Source organism: Periophthalmus magnuspinnatus, chromosome 23 (genome assembly GCF_009829125.3).
Source record: "Periophthalmus magnuspinnatus isolate fPerMag1 chromosome 23, fPerMag1.2.pri, whole genome shotgun sequence".
In the NCBI taxonomy this organism is placed as follows: domain Eukaryota; kingdom Metazoa; phylum Chordata; class Actinopteri; order Gobiiformes; family Gobiidae; genus Periophthalmus; species Periophthalmus magnuspinnatus.
The window spans coordinates 23,154,005-23,174,532 of NC_047148.1; the positions used below are offsets into that span (position 1 = coordinate 23,154,005).

At 41.2% G+C, this 20,528-nt stretch overlaps 1 protein-coding gene across 1 annotated transcript; it reads right to left on the minus strand.

Moving 5' to 3' along the window:
* Positions 1 to 3,051: 3,051 nt before the first annotated feature.
* Positions 3,052 to 18,668, minus strand: glis3 (GLIS family zinc finger 3). The gene is made up of 8 exons (XM_055231811.1): positions 18,541 to 18,668; positions 17,415 to 18,468; positions 10,491 to 10,652; positions 10,300 to 10,410; positions 7,590 to 7,686; positions 7,421 to 7,529; positions 3,976 to 4,136; positions 3,052 to 3,206 (listed from the first exon to the last, which is right to left on the minus strand). Exons 1-8 carry the CDS (start codon positions 18,666 to 18,668, stop codon positions 3,052 to 3,054), a joined length of 1,977 nt encoding a protein of 658 aa, XP_055087786.1.
* Positions 18,669 to 20,528: the final 1,860 nt, after the last annotated feature.

The window sequence follows — 20,528 nt, forward strand, 5'->3', positions numbered from 1 at the left end:
AAAAATCAATGAATACATTACAGCCGCAAGCGGCATTGAACAGCCCTCGTGGGCCGTGTTTCACGCTCGGCCAACCTGGCACTCCCTAAGGATGGCGCTAACACACCACTAGTCTCTGTTGTATTTGACTTTGAGCTGTACATGTCACTAAACAAGGTCAACACACACTGGAAGCACTGATGCACTAAAATGGAATAACATGGGTTTATACAGGCATTGCCATGGCAACACTGTGCAAAATACAAATTTGGTCCCCTGGACTTTTTTTGTGCCAAATTTCACATTCTTCAATTAAGCTAATAAGTTGTTATAAGATAAAATATAAAAAGATTAAATTCCCATTAAGATAACGTGGGCTCTTTTGCACATCACCATGGCAACCCAGTGAAAAATATGACATGGATCTTATTGACTTTTTTGATCAGGATGACATGAAGAGCTACTGTGCCAAATTTCACATTATTCCATGACACTAATATTTTTCTCACATATGGGAGGTTTTGGGATCAGCCCCGTTAGGATCACATGGCACTTTGGAGCATCGTCATGGCAACACTGTGCAAAAAACAACATGGATCTCATTACCTTTTTGGATTGAAATGATCCAAAGGAATTTTGAGTCAAATTTCGTAACATTTAAAAAACCCACATTTTCAGCCCTCCTGTAGGGGGCGCTACTGTGACGATGTAGTGTCTTTCCCCAAGAGAAGGTTTAGGAAAGAAAGTTTAACAACTGATTTGAATTTGAGCCCAATGGGATTTGTACGCCCGGGAGCAAGTTTTGAAATTGGAAAATTGTAAAAATTCCGGTGGAAACCCACTCTTCATTCGCCGTGACCCCGGAGTCGTGACCTCTGATTGACTTTCATTCATTTTAGCTGTAATAAAATGAGTCTTCACCCACTGACTTTGTTGACACTTTGGCCCGTTCACTCTGGTTAAAGCGACAGACCCTGGTTCTGTGGGACTCGGGTCTAATAAACACTAAATGTTTAAATCAGGAGTGTCCAAACTTTTCTCACGAAGGGCCACCCATAAAATCCCAGACAAAGCCGAGGGCCGACTGAGGGCCACAGTCGCCAGTACAGTGAATACTTCAAATCTGTGTCATTATTACACGTAAGACTGAACCACTAGACCTTTATTCATGTTTATATCCTCACGGGACACATTAAATATTTGATAAGGGCTTGTTAAATATTTTCAGAAATATACAGTAAAAAGTACAGTTTAAAGTAATACAGGCCAATTCACCTGGAAGCTTGAGGGCCAAGAAAAATTGGTCTGAGGGCCACATTTGGCCCCCGGGCCGCAGTTTGGGGATGCCTGGTTTAATGTGTTTAAAATTCTGAGCATGTCGTGGTCTAAAGTCAGATCGTTGTAACTGTCCTTAAATCAGTGGCTGCAGAACTTTCCCTCGTACAATAATAAAAGCAGCTTTTGGAATTCTAATTAAGGAAACTGTAAAAAATCTAACTGTGTGATTTGATTAAAATGAAAGGACTTAAACAAACAAACCTCCTGGGTCTAATTTTTCTTTGTGAAATGCTTTTTGGGAAAACTATTGTCGTTGCTTAGCAACAACTAAAAACTTAACCTGAAGCATGACACTCTTTTCAAAAGAATTCATTTCAAGTAAAACAATTTGGCCTTTGAGTTTGGCCTTGGTCTGGGCTCTGTTCTTATCGGTGCATTTACACAGAATCACGTCTAAGGGCTTTAATAATGGACTGTGTTATTAGAGATTAAAATAAAACTCACATTTCACACAAAGTAAAAGTGTAACACACAAAACACTTTATAAATGTAGTGTCTTTGTGCATCATTTATTAATCTCATATATGGACCTTTATTATTATTATTATTATTATTATTATTATTATTATTATTATTATTATTATTATTATTATTATTATTATTATTATTATTATTATCATTATTATTATTATTATTATTATTATTATTATGTCTCATAACTTTCTTAAATTATCACATTTTTATACACTGTTTTTCCACCTTCAAGGCTCAAAACACTTTACAGACACACCCACACACACACACACACACACACACACACACACTAATGTTCACAGACACTGGTGGGTTAAGTGTCTTGCCCAATGACACAACGACAGCATTCATCTTTAGGAGCTGGTATTGCTCCACCGACCTGTGGCTCAGTCGACAGCGGGATTCAAACCGACGACCTTCAGCTCAGTGGACAAACACCTCGATATGACGACAGAATTTCTGATTGTTTATTAAAGCTTCAGCTCGACGGTTTGGACCGAGGCAACGGCAGAGAAAAAAACTCATAAACGAAAGAAAAATATGACCTTTAGTTTAAAGATTCACACTGAACATGGACTGTTTTCTCACGTGAGGCTCAAACTGCAGCCTTCAGATGTTTGTTTTTGTTTTTTTTTACATCACATCAGTATTTCTCTTAACGGTTTCATGAAGTTGGCGCCGTGTGGAGGTTTACTGTCACTCTGCACCGTTACTATAGTTACAAAGACTGAAGTTCTGAGGAAAAAGCAATCCATTTCCCGCAGAACGTTTTTATTTATTGTCTTGAAGAATATATGTCACAGTATGTCACACGGTAAAGTCAAAATGAGACAGTAAACACCCGACAGGACTTATTTACAACTTTAATCAAACAGAAACGGAACATCATCAGTGTTTAGTGCAATTAGGTGTGGATTTAAGCATTTAGATATCTGTTATTTTACACAATTTATACCAAAATTACATAAATACAGCACGGTCAAGACACAAACGGACAAGAGGACTATGTATTTTTTAAGGTGTTTGGACTGAAATCTTCGTTTGTCCGTGAAGATGTTGCCGTTTTGCCTGGAATGTTTCACAAAATTGTTGAAAATGAGCAATAATACAGAGGAAACACATGTGAGGCGCCTCCATTTTGCAGTAAAAACACTTGTAATGGAATAAATACAAGAAGGATAACGCTTTTCCGTGAGATAAAACTGACATAATGCACCGTTAAGTCTCGTTAAATCCAGAATTCACTCCAGTTTCCAGTGATTAGATGGAGGGGACTGTTTGTGAAGCTCCGACCCCGGTGGGATTACCGACTGCAAACTCAACAAAGGCGTCAACTTGCATCAGGTGACTCGATCCGCCGTGCGCCGCCATCTCGCCGTACCGCGAAGAACGAGACAACACGTTCATGCGCTCGTCTGGAGAACGAGATGGAATAAAAGCAGAGATGGAACGTCACAAAGTACAAGGAGTAAAGTGCAGTACTTAAGCAGAATTGTTGTGTATCTGTACTTTATTTTAGTACATTTTTACAGTGGGTACTTTTTACTTTTAGCAGTATCTGTACTTTCTACTCCACTACATTTTTGAACTGGGAAAGTAAAAGTATTTTTCATTATTGTCTGAGACTTGATGAAAAGGCTGAGGGTTTATTTTAACATGTTCATAATTTAAATAAAACAAAAATATACAAATAAAAACAGAAAATGAATCAAAAACGCAGCACAAATCTTTATCAAAATCGATCTACAAAATACTTTTACTTTTCACTCTTTAAGTACATTTTTAAACAGGTACTTTAATACTTTTTACTTGAGTTTTTTCTTGTTTTTTGGGTCCGGTAGCTGTACTTTTACTTAAAAAACTAAACTGAGTACTTCTTCTCACTTCTTCCTGAATAAAGGCGATGCCAAAAGTAGGTTTAATTTGGAAAACTTTGCGAGCAGAACTTTGCTGGATCAAATTAAATCGAGTTTTAATGAAGCAGTTTCAGTTTCTATTTAAACACTTTGCAGTTTGCGTTAAGTCTTGAGTGAAAACAAGCAACAGATTTTGGGGTAATTTAAGTTCTATATATTTTAAAATCACTTCACATCATCGAGTTCCACCTTTCCATGAGCGTGAGAAACCTGTTCAAACTTGGACAGTCCAGTCGAGATGGGAAACGTCTGCTCCGGCTCTGCGTACCTGGGTTGAGACGCAGCGGGCCGGGGGTCGGGCAGGACGGGTTCAGATCCCGACGGGGGAGCAGGGACGTCCCGGTGGGAAAAGGAGGAGGAAGTGTGCAGCAGGTGGAAGGGCTGAGCTGATCTCCAGGAAAGAGCTGGAGCAGCGAGCGATCCACAAACCTGAGGGATTTCACACAAACGTAAAGTCAAATAGAAATGCTCCTGGTTCAGATACAACCACGGAGGTAAACTCAAGTAAAACTAAAGGAGAGAGTGAAAAAACAAAGAGAAAATAAGAGTATAAAGTGTTTTTTTTAGCATCAAACCTTAGGACTTTGACACTGCATAGACGCCACACACCCAGATGTTCAGTGTTTTTAATATATTTGCGTGAAGTTTTATAGATTCACTTCGTAAACACAAGCCGTGCGTTCAAAAACAAGTCTTTTAATGTCAGAATTAAACTAAAAAGAAGCACAGGGTTTATTACAAAGACAGTTGATCTCTTACTCAGACTGGTTCTGTTGTACCTGGTGGTTTCCAAAGAGGTTACCTCATTTAATCCACATCTACACTGGGGCAAAAAAGTGTTTATTCAGCCCCAGTTGTTCAAGTTCTCCCACTTAAAAAGATGAGAGAGGCCTGTAATTTTCATCATAGGTTCACTTCAACTATGAGAGACAGAATGAGAAAAAAAATCCAGAAAATCACATTGTACGATTGCAAATTATGGTGTAAAATAAGTATTTGGTTCCATGTCAACACTGTTATATTCCCTTTTTTTGGCAGTGACAGAGTTCGTTTTTTGTCTCCAGAGGTTTTCACTGTTGCTGTAGTTTGGTCCATTCCTCCTGCAGATCTCCTCTAGAGCAGTGACGTTTTGGGGCTGTCGCTGGACAACACGGACTTTCAACTCCCTACAAAGATTTTCTACGGGGTTGAGATCTTTGTCACGCTGAAAGACCCAGCCACGTTTCATCTTCAATGCCCCAAAAATCTCAAAATCCCACGATACATGGCCCCATTCATTCTGTCCTTTACACGGATCAGTCGTTCAAAGCATGATGTTTCCACCCTCATGCTTCACAGTAGGTATGGGGTTCATTCTAAAGGACGCCTCTTTAATCAACAATGTAAAAACGCAATTTGATTAAAAACGTTTAAAACCACTGCGTACAACAGAACAAATCTAATGAATAAATCTTATCACTGTGTCATGGACGTCCTGTGTTATTATGATTTAATTTCCTCAATCAAGGAAGTTTGTCACAGTGGATTTTTCCCATCGGCTTTGAATTATTTTTAGATTTTATGATTCACTTATCGAGTTCTTTAGCTGCTCTGGACGGTGCCTATAGTGTCCATTAAAGACCAGTGGTTGAGAGCAGTGAGGCAACGCGACGTCTTCTTTCACAAGCCGATTGTCTACCCAGAATCCCGCTGTGAAAGCTTCGGCCCACTGCTGATATGAGAACAATCGCAGCCCGAGAGGAGCCGAACACATCTGGCTGCTCAAAGCAAGAAATCCCTCATCCCAGAGTCTGATGTGTCTGTTTAAAGACACGACTGAACTGGAAAATGTGTCTCTTTCTCTGGAAAATACAGTATTTTATATAAACCAGCAGGTTTATGTAAAATAAACATATAAACAGCAGGTTTATATAAACAGCAGGTGTTTTTCAAGAGGGAAGAACGACAAAGCAAACGCACAAGACGAGCAACAAAACAAACGCACAAGACGAGCGACGATGACGATACAACCTGAGACACAACTCAGTCTGTTTAAATACAGACTAAACCAGGACTAAACCAGGACTAAACCAGGACTAAACCAGGACTAAACCAGGACTAAACTAAGACTAAACCAGGACTAAACCAGGACTAAACTAAGACTGAACCAGGACTAAACCAGGACTGAACCAGGACTGAACCAGGACTAAAACTGGACTAAAAATGGACTAAAACTGGACTAAACCAGGACTAAACCAGGACTAAACCAGGACTGAACCAGGACTGAACCAGGACTAAAACTGGACTAAAACTGGACTAAACCAGGACTAAACCGGGACTAAACCGGGACTAAACCGGGACTTAACCAGGACTAAACCAGGACTAAACCGGGACTAAACCAGGACTAAACTAAGACTAAACCAGGACTAAACCAGGACTAAACCAGGACTAAACCGGGACTAAACCAGGACTAAACTAAGACAAAACCAGGACTAAACCAGGACTAAACTAAGACAAAACCAGGACTAAACCAGGACTAAACCAGGACTAAACCAGGACTAAACCAGGACTAAACCAGGACTAAACCGGGACTAAACCAGGACTAAACTAAGACAAAACCAGGACTAAACCAGGACTAAACTAAGACAAAACCAGGACTAAACCAGGACTAAACCAGGACTAAACCAGGACTAAACCAGGACTAAACCAGGACTAAACATGGACTAAACATGGACTAAACCAGGACTAAATCAGGACTAAACCAGGACTAAACCAGGACTAAACTAAGACTAAACCAGGACTAAACCTGGACTAAACCAGGACTAAACAAAGACAAAACCAGGACTAAACCAGGACTAAACCAGAACTAAACCAGGACTAAACCAGGACTAAACCAGGACTAAACTAAGACAAAACCAGGACTAAACCAGGACTAAACCAGGACTAAACCAGGACTAAACTAAGACTAAACCAGGACTAAACCAGGACTAAACCAGGACTAAACTAAGACTAAACCAGGACTAAACCAGAAGTAAACCAGGACTAAACCAGGACTAAACTAAGACAAAACCAGGACTAAACCAGGACTAAACTAAGACAAAACCAGGACTAAACCAGGACTAAACCAGGACTAAACCAGGACTAAACTAAGACTAAACCAGGACTAAACCTGGACTAAACCAGGACCAGTTCTGTTCAGTTTAAACCTGTCTTTCTTCCTGTTGATGTGACTCAGACCTCGACTTTGACGATGTTTAAATCCAGACTCAAACTCTTCTGTTATTCTCCCTCTTTTCTTTTTTTTTAATGTTTAATTTCATGATGATTATTTATATTTTAATCTGTCGTATTGTGATTTTAAAGTCTTTCTTATTCTGTAAAACACTCACAAATAAACCTTTTGGTAAATATTCCGTGATTAGTTTGGTTTAAGCGTTTGCCTTTCATCGGCCCACATTCTGCAATTTTATAAAGTAGAGGTAAAAAAATCTGCTTTTAATAATAAGGTTATAGCGACGCAGCCATGACAACCGATATTTAAGAAATCAAAAGGCACAAGTCTGAAAAAGAGAAGAGAAAGTGAATGAATATAAAAGCCTCCGTGGCCATGGTCAGCGATGGCTATTAAAACACTTCATTTCAATAAATCCAAAAGACATAATGCAGTTTTCCTGGTTTTACTCCGCACTTTTACCCGGTGCCAAACGGTTTCGACACAATGAGAGCGAACATACCTGTAATTATCCGGTACAGAGTTCAGCGGCAGCAGGTGGGAATCGCCAGGTGAGTTTTGTCCCCGTGGAGCAGCTAAGAAAGAGGTTTGAGGTTTGAAACGTGTGGGTTCTGTCCACTACAAAAGCTAATGCTAACGCTAACACACGTACATAATGAGCAGTGACAAACCTGAGGCGTTAGAAGAGACGGAGGACAGACACCGGAGAGGCTGGATGGTTAAACAATCTATCAGCAGATCCTGGTCGGTCTCAACGGACGATTTCATCTAAAAAATAATAATACAAAGAAGTTATAACCCGCAATAGGCGAAATCTGTGAAGTATCATCTTTATTTTTTACATTATTCTCTCTGTTTTTGTCTGTAAAACTCCTCACCACACACTTTATACACTTTTCTCACACAGGCGTTAACATTTTCTCACATTTCTCTCTCGTTTAAACTCTCTCAAAGTTCAAACCTTCGTAGGCGTCTTTGTCGGTGCAGAACGTTTCATCGACATTGTGGGTTTTGTCGGGGAGAAAACAAATCGCAAACGTACAGCACTTCAGAGTCACACTGAGATCCAACGTTTATGTAAATTTGTCTGAACACATTCTGTACTGGACAGGAGACACGGCACGGAGGAGACTGATGGACAATGGTCTACAGTCCAACAGCCAATCAGGACGCACGACACAATGGTCTACAGTCCAACAGCCAATCAGGATGCACGACACAATGGTCTACAGTCCAACAGCCAATCAGGACACACGACACAATGGTCTACAATCCAATCAAATTGCACTAAATTAAATCAGCAAAGCCATGAAAGGTGAACCACGTTATAGTGACGGACAACTGTTTATATAAATGGACATAGCTAACCTGCTAGCTGCCGCGTTCCAAACAGGAAGTGATCATGTGTGCACTTCCTGCTCCATCGACTCTTTGTCCATGTCTCATTCTGGTCTTAAATGTTCGTATTAACCCTCTACATGATCCTGGGGTTTTTATTTCACTATTGTGTCTGTAAATCAAGATCTGAACATTAATCACAGACAAATCCGGCGCCTCCTTTCCTCGACGTCGCTCCTGTTAGCGTTAGCAACAGGTTTGATTGACAGAAACCGGCGGTGTGGGCGCGAAGGGGCTTTACTTTCAACAACCTCGCTCCGGATTGGCTCTTTGGTTGCTATGATACTCGAGATTACCTAATTTTTTTTTTTCATTTGGAGCTGAACGTTGTGGGTGACGTCGCACTCATTTACAGTTTTGGTGGAAATATAAATACAGTTAAAACAGCTTTACTTTCTTGCGTCGCTGCTGTGAGGATCCTGCAGAGATCGGCTGTAAAAAAATATTCCGCGGGCTGTTTTATTCCTCCCACACGTACGAGATAAAACTTGCATTGATAGACGGAGTATCGACCGCGGCTCTCGCTCGTTCTGACCAAGACATTCATTGACTTTTATTGATTGTCGCTGTGAATGTGTCTAAAATAGTCTTTTTTTTTTACACATCAGCGCACGCAAACACCGGAGGCGAGTTAAGTCTTGCTCAAGGACACAACGACAAACCCAGTCAGTTCTATCGATGATGTTTATTTTGATTTGAGCTGCACAAACGCTGCACAAAATCCCCTCGTCCCTGTTATTTCGAACGTATAAAACAGTAAAGTAAAAATATCACAGAGCCAGGTAGGATTTCAAAACGCAGATGTTTTTTAATAAGGAGCTGTTGATGCGGGAGATTGTGTAAAATGGCCTTTTTTAGTAACAACCTCCCTCGTCCGTATCTATGGCGACGTAAACCTGTGTAAGAAAAAGCCGCCGCGCTCCTCCGTGAAACTTTTAATATGCTCACCTTAAGTGGCAATTTACGTAAATGAATATATCTTCATTAGTGTTGATAATAAAGCTTTAAGTTAATTAAGAAGAAGACTTTTTTTTTTAACAAGTACAACACGGATGTCTCAAAAAAAAAAAAAAGAAAAATCTAATCTAATTAAAATCAAGTGTTAAACCTGTGTAGAAGCAGGTGGTGTTAATAAGGGCTGTTTTAAAGTGAGGCTTTGTTTTTGTGCGTGGAATCAGCTCCACACAGGCTGAAAATGGTCCATTCGTCCTGGAACGATGTTGAGATTTAGCGTCACGGTGATCACGGCCAAAATAAACGCGATAAACGATAATATCACGATAATTATTCAAGTTTCTGACACAACGTTATGAATATGAATCATTATAATTTGAATATTATGACTAAGTTCCATGTTTAAACAGCTGGTATAGTCTTGTACTTTGTTATTAGTGAAAAAAACGACGCTTTAGCCGAGAATATTCTAAACGAGCAGGGCCGTCGACTGAAATTTGGGGGGCCCCGGGGCAATAAACGTCACATGGGCCCCCCTCTAATACAAATTAACGGAAAAAGGCTCCAATTCTGTGGATAAATCTTTTTTTTTTGCACTTTCTGCTGATATAATGGTGATTATCTTTGTTGCCTTATATAAAATGTCCCACGAACGATTATTGTCGACCATTTTTAATCATGATAAACGATATTATTGTTTATTGTCCCACCCCTTCAGTAGATTTGAATGATTTTACTAGAAATATGAATGATTTTAATGATTTTTTTAATGTGTTTTGACTGTAGGAAACATCGTGTACTGGAAACTGGGACATTTTTATTGTATTTTCCTGTTAGTTTTATATTATAATTGTGATGAAATGTGTGTTTTTAATGTCTGTTCACTGCACATGGAAAGGAGCAGTGGCTAAATCTTGTATAAATCATCTTTTCTTTTGTAAGATAAATGAATTTCTACATTAATCTTGATGATTTTGTTCCCCTGACAAATAAAAAACACATAAATCCAGGCAGTGTCGGGACGTTCACCTTCTTCCGTAGCTGCTGCTCTTTTACTGAGTGAGACTTGATGTGTTTTCTTAAAGAGCTGGGATCCGTGTACCTCTTGGCGCAGCCCGGCACGTTACAGGCGTACGGCTTCTGAACGAGCACAAACGCACAAACACGACAAAGATGAAAACACTGAATGGACCGCGTGCTCCGGAGTGTGTGCGTCTCACAGTGTCCAGGTGGGTGCGCTGGTGCTTGGCCCGGTCGCTGGAGTTGCTGAAGGCCTTGTTGCATCCCGGGTGCTGGCAGACGTACGGCTTCTCTCCGGTGTGGCTCCTCAGGTGGATTTTCAGGTTTTCCAGACGAGAAAAGGCCTTTTTACAGCCGTCAAACTGCACACACACAAACACAGACTTATGAGGGTTAAAGGAAAAGAAAAGATCCAGTTCAAAATTGCTTTTAATGTTTGATTTTATGTTGTAAATTTTGTGATATTTTATTCTTGTATGTGTTGTGAAGCCACTTTGAGTATCTTGAAAAGCACTATATAAATAAAATGTATTATTATTAAAATGTATTATTATTATTACAGTTTTGAATTGACCTGGACGGCTGAGGGATCACACAAACATGTTTTTATGAGGGTTTTGTTAATCGCTGATACAGAACGTTTAACCCTCAGCGGTCACTGCAGTGGACAGCGACTAAAACAACTTTCTCTTTAATGCATTGGTTTAGTGCTCTCTGCTGCCACACTCCATTGAGATCAGTTCAGTGGTCAGTCGGTGTAACTGCAAGTAAATTTCCTCTGGTTGTTTTTTTTCTTATTCCGGCCTAAACATTTCATCTAAACAGTGTTAAAATTTCCCCCAAAAAATGTTGAAATGTTTTTCAAAGCATAAAAAGAAACATGTGTCTGTATATTTACAATAAAACACAAGTTAATTCATTTTTACAGACAGTTCACAATGTTGTTTCACGTCCCGAGAAGAAGAAAAACACTTCAGAAAAAAAAAAATCTTGACCAAAGCTTTAATAATTCATGCATCAGAGGGTTAATCCCAGGTCACATGACTGCGTGAGGACGAGCCGCGGCAAAACTGAAACAGGAACGGACTTTTAGATGTTTCGCTTCACAGAAATGGGACACACTCCAAGGAAACGCGATTTAATAATCTGGACACACATTTTTATAAACAGTAAATACACTGATAAAAGTAAACAGTGAATTATTAATGATGTCGTCAATGAGCTGGTTTATAGTTTATCATTTACACATTTCAATAAACTGCAAAAGGAACTGAGTAAAATGAAAAAAATAAAAAAATGATACTTACATCTAAAGTATTAAGTTCAAAGACGCGCACAGATATAAAAGATTATAACAAAAATAAATAAAAATACTCAAAGGTAAACTGTCAAAACCAGAGAGACTAAACCAGGACTAAACCAGGACTAAACCAGGACTAAACCAGGACTAAACCAGGACTAAAACTGGACTGAACCAGGACTGAACCAGGACTGAACCAGGACTAAAACTGGACTGAACCAGGACTAAACCAGGACTAAACCAGGACTGAACCAGGACTAAAACTGGACTGAACCAGGACTGAACCAGGACTAAACCAGGACTAAACCAGGACTAAACCAGGACTGAACCAGGACTAGACCAGGACTGAACCAGGACTGAACCAGGACTGAACCAGGACTAAAACAGGACTAAACCAGGACTAAACCAGGACTAAAACTGGACTAAACCAGGACTGAACCAGGACTGAACCAGGACTAAACCAGGACTAAACCAGGACTAAACCAGGACTAAACCAGGACTAAACCAGGACTAAACCTGGACTGAACCAGGACTAAACCAGGGCTAAACCAGGACTAAACCAGGACTGAACCAGGACTGAACCAGGACTAAACCAGGGCTAAACCAGGACTAAAACAGGACTGAACCAGGACTAAACCAGGACTGAACCAGGACTAAACCAGGACTAAACCAGGACAGAACCAGGACTAAACCAGGACTAAACCAGGACTGAACCAGGACTGAACCAGGACTGAACCAGGACTAAACCAAGACTGAACCAGGACTGAACCAGGACTGAACCAGGACTAAACCAGGACTGAACCAGGACTAAAACTGGACTAAACCAGGACTTTTTTTTGGGAAACTCCAAAAACATCGACGTGTTGATTCAAAAACACTCACTATTCGCACAGAGTCAGTGAAATAACATCCACAATCTGAGAGAAACGTGTAAAACTTAATATTTACTGTAAAGTTCTTCTGTCTGGGGTAATTATGAGCGTCACCAGAAGAGGTCAATGTTCTGACACTGAATCCACCACAGAAACAGGACAAAATGACCGTTCAAACACCACCTTCCTGACACAAACCTGCTGGGATATGAAGCCTGTATATTCCCAGACGGATGGTCATGACTTTGCTCTGGGTTTTGTTCGCAGGGGGTCAGGAATGTCGTAACACGCCGACCGTGTCCGACGATGTTATTCTTCCTCCCAGAGCAGATTCCTCACATACTGATTCATAAAACACGAGCGCTAACCCCATTACATAGCTTCCCTCCTCATTAATAATCCACTTTTCACATTCCTTTGCGTTCCACATTCCGATAACGTCATGAGATTTCACCGAAGCGGACTTCTGGATTATAATTTCCCGACATTTCTGCACCAATCTGAGTTTATTCCCGTTAAACACCCGTATTATTAACGCCTTGAGCGCCGTTTTAATGTCGTTTCCTCGTCACAAACAGACCTGGAGCTGTGTTTTGTTTCATTTACACAAGTTTAACACACAAACCTGCAGATTTAGGGTCTGTTCCACCTTGTGATGTCATCATGTGGTGATACAGGAAGTGCTCCACTGTGTTTTTAAACTCCACACACCTTCATTTATAGAATCATTTGGATCGTTTCTGCTCCGGGAATTGCCTCTTATCTCGACTGAACGAAATGAGGCGGCTCTTTGGCTCTTTTGAACGATTCCTTAATGCGAACAGTTGGATCCGAATCTCATTTTTTAATCAAATCGAATCATTTTCTTTGTAATTTGTTTGCGTTTTTACATCGATTAAACCTGAACCATCACAAGAATCAGCGCAGAAGCAGAGCGAGCGACAAAACTGAGAGATTTATGCACAAAAAACATATTTAGGATCATAATAACAGTCAGTTTATGAATTATTATTATTGTAGTGCAAAGTTTTATGTAGATTTTCATCATTTCAAAGGGTAAACTCACTCCCACTCTCAGTTTGAACCATTTAAACACATCGTTGTTTCTCTCTGTGATGAGTTTGCAGATTAAATGAGTCTCACTTTGGCTTCTGTCACGGAAATAAATCGTACAAGAGCGTTTTGTCTTTTGAACGGCTCTTTGGAACGATCCCATAAAAGAGCCGAAAGTCCCGTCCCGTCGTAAAAAAAGGAGCTGTTCACTTGAAAACTACCACGTGGTGACATCACAAGGTGGGACGGAGCGTTACTCAAACACGTGTGAATGAAACAAAACACAACTCCAGGTCTGTTTTTGAGCAGGAAAGAGGATTATAAAACAACTTAAAGCTCAAAAGAGTCAGATTTGTGTCACACTTGGCTAATGATGGTGTGATAAAGTGTGTATTTGATTGATAAAGGTGAAACTGTGAGGGATGGTCACATGGTCACACGGTCACATGGTCACACGGTCACATGGTCACATGGTCACAGACGCTCCAGTCGTGCTCCGAGGTTGTGGATTGACAGGGACGAGTCTGGACCTGCCGTGTCTTTACTCTGTAACAGGAGACAGCTCATTGTTCTGTGGTTTTACCTGAAACGACGCGACTCTCGGCTCTTTTATGGGACCCGAATCTTTTGGATCTGTTCGTGTCAAAGAGCCGTTCAACAGTCTGGCTCTTTTACTATTTATTTATACGACAGAAGCCAAAGTGAGAACTCATTTTAACACGAAACTCATCACAGAGAGAAACGACGATGTGTTTAAATGGTTCAAACTGAGAGTGGGAGTGAGTTTACCCTTTGAAATGATGAAAATCTACATAAAACTTTGCACTACAATAATAATAGTTCATAAATTATCTGTTATTATGATCCTAAATATGTTTTTTGTGCATAAATCTCTCAGTTTTGTCGCTCGCTCTGCTTCTGTGCTGATTCTTGCGACGGTTCAGGTTTAATCGATGTAAAAACGCAGACAAATTAGAAAGAAAATGATTCGATTTGATTAAAAAATGAGATTCGGATCCAACCGTTCACATTAAGGAATCGTTCAAAAGAGCCAAAGAGCCGCCTCATTTCGTTCAGTCGAGATAAGAGGCAATTCCCGAAGCAGAAATGATCCAAATGATTCTAGAAATGAAGGTGTGTGGAGTTTAAAAACACAGTGGTTCAGGGTTAATCTGTACAAAAACGGAGATAAATTAGAAAGAAAAAGATTCGGCTCTTTTAAAAATGAGATCCGGATCCAGGCGTTTGAAAAGAGCCGTTTCGTTCACATCCTCACACAAACATTATAACTCGCAAAATCAAAATATGAAGCTGATTTTCTTCTGTTTAACAAGATGCTTTTTAAATACAGTCGCTGCGCTCGGTGAAAAACAAAGTGCCCTCCTGACCTGTGGGGGCAGTAGCGCAGTGAAATGTTAAAAGCATAATGAGCCGTTTCTTTGTCTGTCGACTATTAAAACTTGTGCGCCATAAATACTAAACAAAGACAAAAGACTCTGGGGAATTCAGTGTCACTTCTACGTCCTGACCTCACGCGCGCGATAATTATTAGATCTGCCTGACGGACGCGTCCAACAACCACCGCCGCGCTGCCATGGCAACAGAGTTAACTCGGTATTTTAGTACAAAAGGTCGGCTGCAGGTATGCTCACGTTAATAATTGACGTGCCAAAAGCAGAAACACGAACGGAGCTGCTTTTTTGGTCTGAGTTTAAAGCGAATTTCAGCACAAACGATGAAAAAGTGGATTATTTTGTCACATTATGTTAAACAGTAAACAGCCCCTTTGATGAAACGGCGAGGGTTTTGGGCAGAGAAAGAGACAGACGTGAGGCCGCCACCTTCGCAGAACCACGGCCAAGTCTGTCAGACCCCCGCTGCCGCCACAGACGAGCCGCCGTGTCGTAATCTCACTATAATCTCACTGTAATCTGACTATAATCTGATGAGCGGCGTCTTGTTTGTTTGTGCGACTGTGGTAAGTGAATGATAGATTAAAGTGCGCAGTTATAATAGTCTGATTTATTACAGAACAGGAGCTTTTATGAATATTCAAAATGGCTCCCCACTGGCTCAAAACCCGAGGCGTTGGCGAAGTCAGAGGCGTTTTTTTGTTTTTTGTTTTTTTTTCTGCAGCCAGGAGCGTGAAAGGATTTAACCGAGAACTTTAACGGAGCGCGAGAACACAAGTACGAACGCTTTGGACACGCACGAAAAACTCACATTCGGGCGTTTCAAATGGACGCAAAGGGTAAACGCAACTGAGCCGACGGCCATTTTGTAAAGTTCTAAAACCTCGAGGAGCCGCAACAAAACGAAAAACAACCAGTCGACGCTTTGACTTTCAACGCAACTGGTGCAAAAACACATCAACATCTCATCAAACACACAAACCCGGCAGAGTTATGCTGAGTTCTTCTGTCAAACTGAAAGAAAACACTCTGTTCCACCTTGTGATGTCATCATGTAGTGATACAGGAAGTGCTCCGCTGTGTTTTTAAACTCCACACACCTTCATTTATAGAATCATTTGGATCATTTCAGCTCTAGCGTTGTCACTTTTCTCGACTGAACTAAAGGTAAAAGGAGCTGTTCACTTACACCAGGGCTGTCCAAACTACGGCCCCGGGGCCAAATGCGGCCCTCAGACCAATTTTTGTCGGTCCTCATGCCTCCTCTTAAACTGGACCAATCGATCAGGAAGTTTTTTTTTACTACAAATTGAAGAGATTCTACTTTTATAAGCTGAATATCATCACATTACAGCGTGACACAGACCTAAAAGTATCAAACCGGAGTTAAATCCACGTTTGACTCCCACGTCGGCTCTGGTTTGGGGCCGTCTGCTTCAAATATGTTTCGGTATTTGGCCCTCGGTGAAAAACATTTGGACAGCCCTGATTTACACTGTCACTGTCACTGAGATAAAGATATTTTTATAATGACATGCGATAGTTTCAATTTATCAATACATAAATTCCACACTTATTTCACCTTATAATTTTCTTCTTTCTATATATTTTTTATTATTAGTTGTATTTTTTAAAATTGATTTATTATATTATATTATATTTATGTATGTATTTCTCACGTTCTAAATTATTGTCAGGGGCTTTTTGCTGCATTTATTGTCATGAATTAAATGAATCTATTTGTATATATTTATGTACGTGTGATAAATGTATATGTATAATGTGTATGTTTGGTTCTTTTTTTTTTTTTTTTTTCAACTGAATAAGAAGCTTAAACAAATCATTTAATTTACGTCCTGATGTAAGACAGAGGTGGGATTTAATACTCCTTTAATACTCCTTTAATACTCCTTTAATACTCCTTTAATACTCCTTTAATACTCCTTTTTGAGCTTAAATAATTGATAAAAAATTTTTAAAAAAATGTATAAATGTGCATTAGGTGAACGTGACACATGTGCTCTAAATAAATAAGTAAATAAATAAACAAATAAATACATAAATAAATAAACAAATAAATAAATAAACAAATACATAAATAAACAAATAAATACATAAATAAATAATTAAATAAATAAATAAATAAATAAACAAATAAATAAATAAATAAAGAAACAAATAAATAAATAAATAAATAAACAGACAAATAAATAAATAAATAAAGGGATTTATGTGGCCACTATGTTCTTTCCTTTGTATCTGATCTAGATACTGATGTTTAATCTTTGTTTTCTCACCAAAACTGATCAATAAATCCAATTTCATCCTAATTATTCCTGCGTGTGTGTGTATGTGTGTGTGGGTGTATCTATATATATCTTTTTCCTTTTTTCTCCATTTGAAAGAGCCTGTACGTTTGAAGAATCAATCATAATCAACACATAAATCCTTCGCCGTGGATAAAGAGGAGCACTGTGCGTTTTGTACCGTGCATTTGTTGGGCTTCTCGCCGGAGTGGACCCTCATGTGGATCAGTAGTTTGTAGCGGGCGTTGAAGGGTTTGCGTTTGCGCGCGCATCCGTCCCAGTAGCACGTGAAGTCTTCGGCCTTACGCGGGTCCACGTGCTGCTTCTCGATGTGCTTCACCAGCTCGTCCTTCTGATCGTAGGCGCCGCCGCAGTCCGTCCACCTGCACACGTGACCGCCGTACTCCTCCCCCTCGCCCTCCTCTTCCTCCAGCATGGGCACCTGCGGCAACAAGCTCACGCCGTGTCTGAACGGAGGCGCCGCCGGGTTCTGCGGCGAGAAATCGGGGTGTTGTTTATGGTGCCGCCTGTAAAGATACTGATGGGAGTGATAAGGCGGCGGCGGCCCGAGTGGGGTTTCGGTTTCGTGCGGATTCACAGCCCGAAATGGCGTCGGGTTTGGGCCGGCGTGCGCCATGTTGTCTGCGCTTTGTTCCACCGCCATGTTCGCCATTTGGCTCTCGAGGCCGCTGCCTAAATCAAGGTCATGGGTTCGGTTGTGGTGGTTTGAAGAGTCTTGAGTTGTGTTGATGTACGTTTGCGTCTGGGGGATGGAACAACCTCGCACGCCCAGGAAATGACCATAACTGTCAGAGTGAGCGGGCGACGCGGCGGGGTGTGACGAAGGAGAGCTCCGGGCGCCGTTAATGTACGCCACGAGGGAGGTCGGCGAGGTGCGGATGATGGAGTTAAAGTCAATACCCATGACGTCTGACAGGGGGGAAACGGAGAGCGCTCGCTTCTTTGAGCACGGCTGCTTAGGGCTCGTAACGTCCACGGCGAACAAGTACGACGGCAAAGAGGCGGAGGCGCTCGTGGTGCCGGACGAGGCCGTTTCGGGCGGGTGGCTTATCTGCTCGCTGCCCTCGGAGGCGACCTGGGTGGAGCTCGCCGCCGGTCCCAACGGAGGCAGGACGCGGTAGCCGTACGGCCAGTCGTGTCTGCCGCTGAACACGGACTGCGTTTCGAACTGGCTCAGGGTGGTCGACGCCAGCGACTCTCGGGAAAATAAGGATCTAAAACACATCGTGACGACCTTTAGAGTGATATTTGCATTGTTTTAGGTTTATTTTGGTTGCGGAGCCCACCTGGCATCGCTGTGGGGAGCGGGGACGCCCGGAGGATACGGCGGCGGAGGGTGAGGGTCGGGGAAAGGTTGACCGGAGACTAAAAGTGGAGTCAGGACGGCGCTAGCTGGATGACCAAACACTTGCATAGAAGGTCCAGAAACAGAGCTACCTGCTGAAAGAAAACATCAAATCTGTAACTAAAGTCGTAAGAGTGAAGACGTCTGGCTGCTCGTCCAAGCCGCGGCTTGGACGAGCAGCCAAACGTCTTCGCTCTTACGACGTCTTTTTGTCCGTTTGACAGATTTGGACGACACACAAACATCTTAACACAACAAACTTTTACTAAAAACAAATATATTCCTCCCAAAAGTCACTGACACTTTTAAATCTTCAGTTAAACTCTGCAAATTTTAGCCGTAGATAAACTGAACCTTCTGAGATGTTTGGCGATATATATACGGTTAAATAAGTGTCCACCATTTTGTGTTTGTCCCCGAAAATCCGATCCAACACACTTTGCGTCACGTTTAAAGCATTTCCAAGCCTCTTATTTGATCCTCGATATCACGTTTTAAGTCGTTTATTAAGTCGTCTGAGGTTTATTCACAAACACCTTTTCTTTAAGATCGACCCACAGGAGGAAATCAGGACGAGTCAGGTCTGTGGAGATCACATACTGCCCCCTGTCTTTGAAAAAACACTTATTATTCCTTTAATGGCGTGTTAAAATGTCGAGTTTGACCCATGTGACTCAAAGTACCACTGCACAATGAGGGTTTGTTCTTCGGTGCTGCATTTTCTCAGATTAATGTGGGAAGGGTTGATCTAAACGCTCTGAAAAAATGAAAGAAAAATATTTAAAAACAAAAGAATTATGAGATTTTTTCAGCTGTCAGTGACTTTTGGGCCGCCCTGTTCCCTGTGTAAACTGTATCTGGCCTTACTCTCCTGACTGTGTGGACTTTCCAGACACTTTACGCTCTGTTAAACACTAATGAGTTTTCTCCTCCCTTTTTTCTTCAGTCAAAAGTTAGTTATTTATTAATGTATCGAAACAGCTCAAAACAAAAAGGTTTCACAGGTAAATCTAAACAGTTTTACACTTATTTAGTTGATAAAAGTGTCCATCAGGGCCTTGTTATGTGTCATGAAGCTGTTTTTAAGTGTGAACAAAGACAGAGCTGGTGTTTTTTTGTCGTACCTTTGCAGTAAGTCCTCTCATCTGGCACAGCTGCATTTCTCCCGTTGGTCAGCACCTGTCGTCTCAGGCTCAGGGCAGGTAGAGGAGTGAGGTTTGGCACAGAGGCGGCCGAGGCTGAGTTTGCACTGGTTCGTTTGTGTAGTTTGTCAATACTGGAGCTTGGGGTCTGACTGGTTCTTTGTGAGGTAAAGGGAAACCTGATGGACTGAGGCTGGTGACCGCCGCAGGGAGAGATGAGGAGCTGACCGCCCTGTCCACTCATGGCTGAGGAGGTTTCAGTGACACAACAACAACAACAACAACACAGAGGTTTAACAGAAGAAGAACACCAGAAACCTTCCAAAAAGATTCAGATACATGACTTAAATCTCTGCTTCTTAGGCCTGTTTTGTTTCATATTTCACATTTGAGCCTGACCTGTTCTGTCCAGGTCACGGGCTGCAGTGGTGCGTCCTCTTACCTTCTGTGATCTGATGAAAACCTGTCCAAACGCGCGCATGGGCATGTTCTGAGGCTTCATCCCGTCCTAACTGTGCCTCTGTGTTGAAAGTTCAGCTTGAATCATCTGGTTTTCGGAGTCTGGTCTCGCAGAAGGATCAGGAGAGACTAAAAAAAGTTTCAGCTCCATAAAAGTTTAACGCGTTTTCTCTTTGACGCGGGGTTATGTTTAAGAGTCTCCAAAGTCTCCAAAGTCTCCAAAGTCTCCAAAGTCTCCAAAGTCTCCAAAGTCTGCTAAAAGTCTGCTAAACGTCTGTAAAGTCTACTAAAAGGCTCAAGTTGTCAACACCAAAGCTCTGTGCCCGGG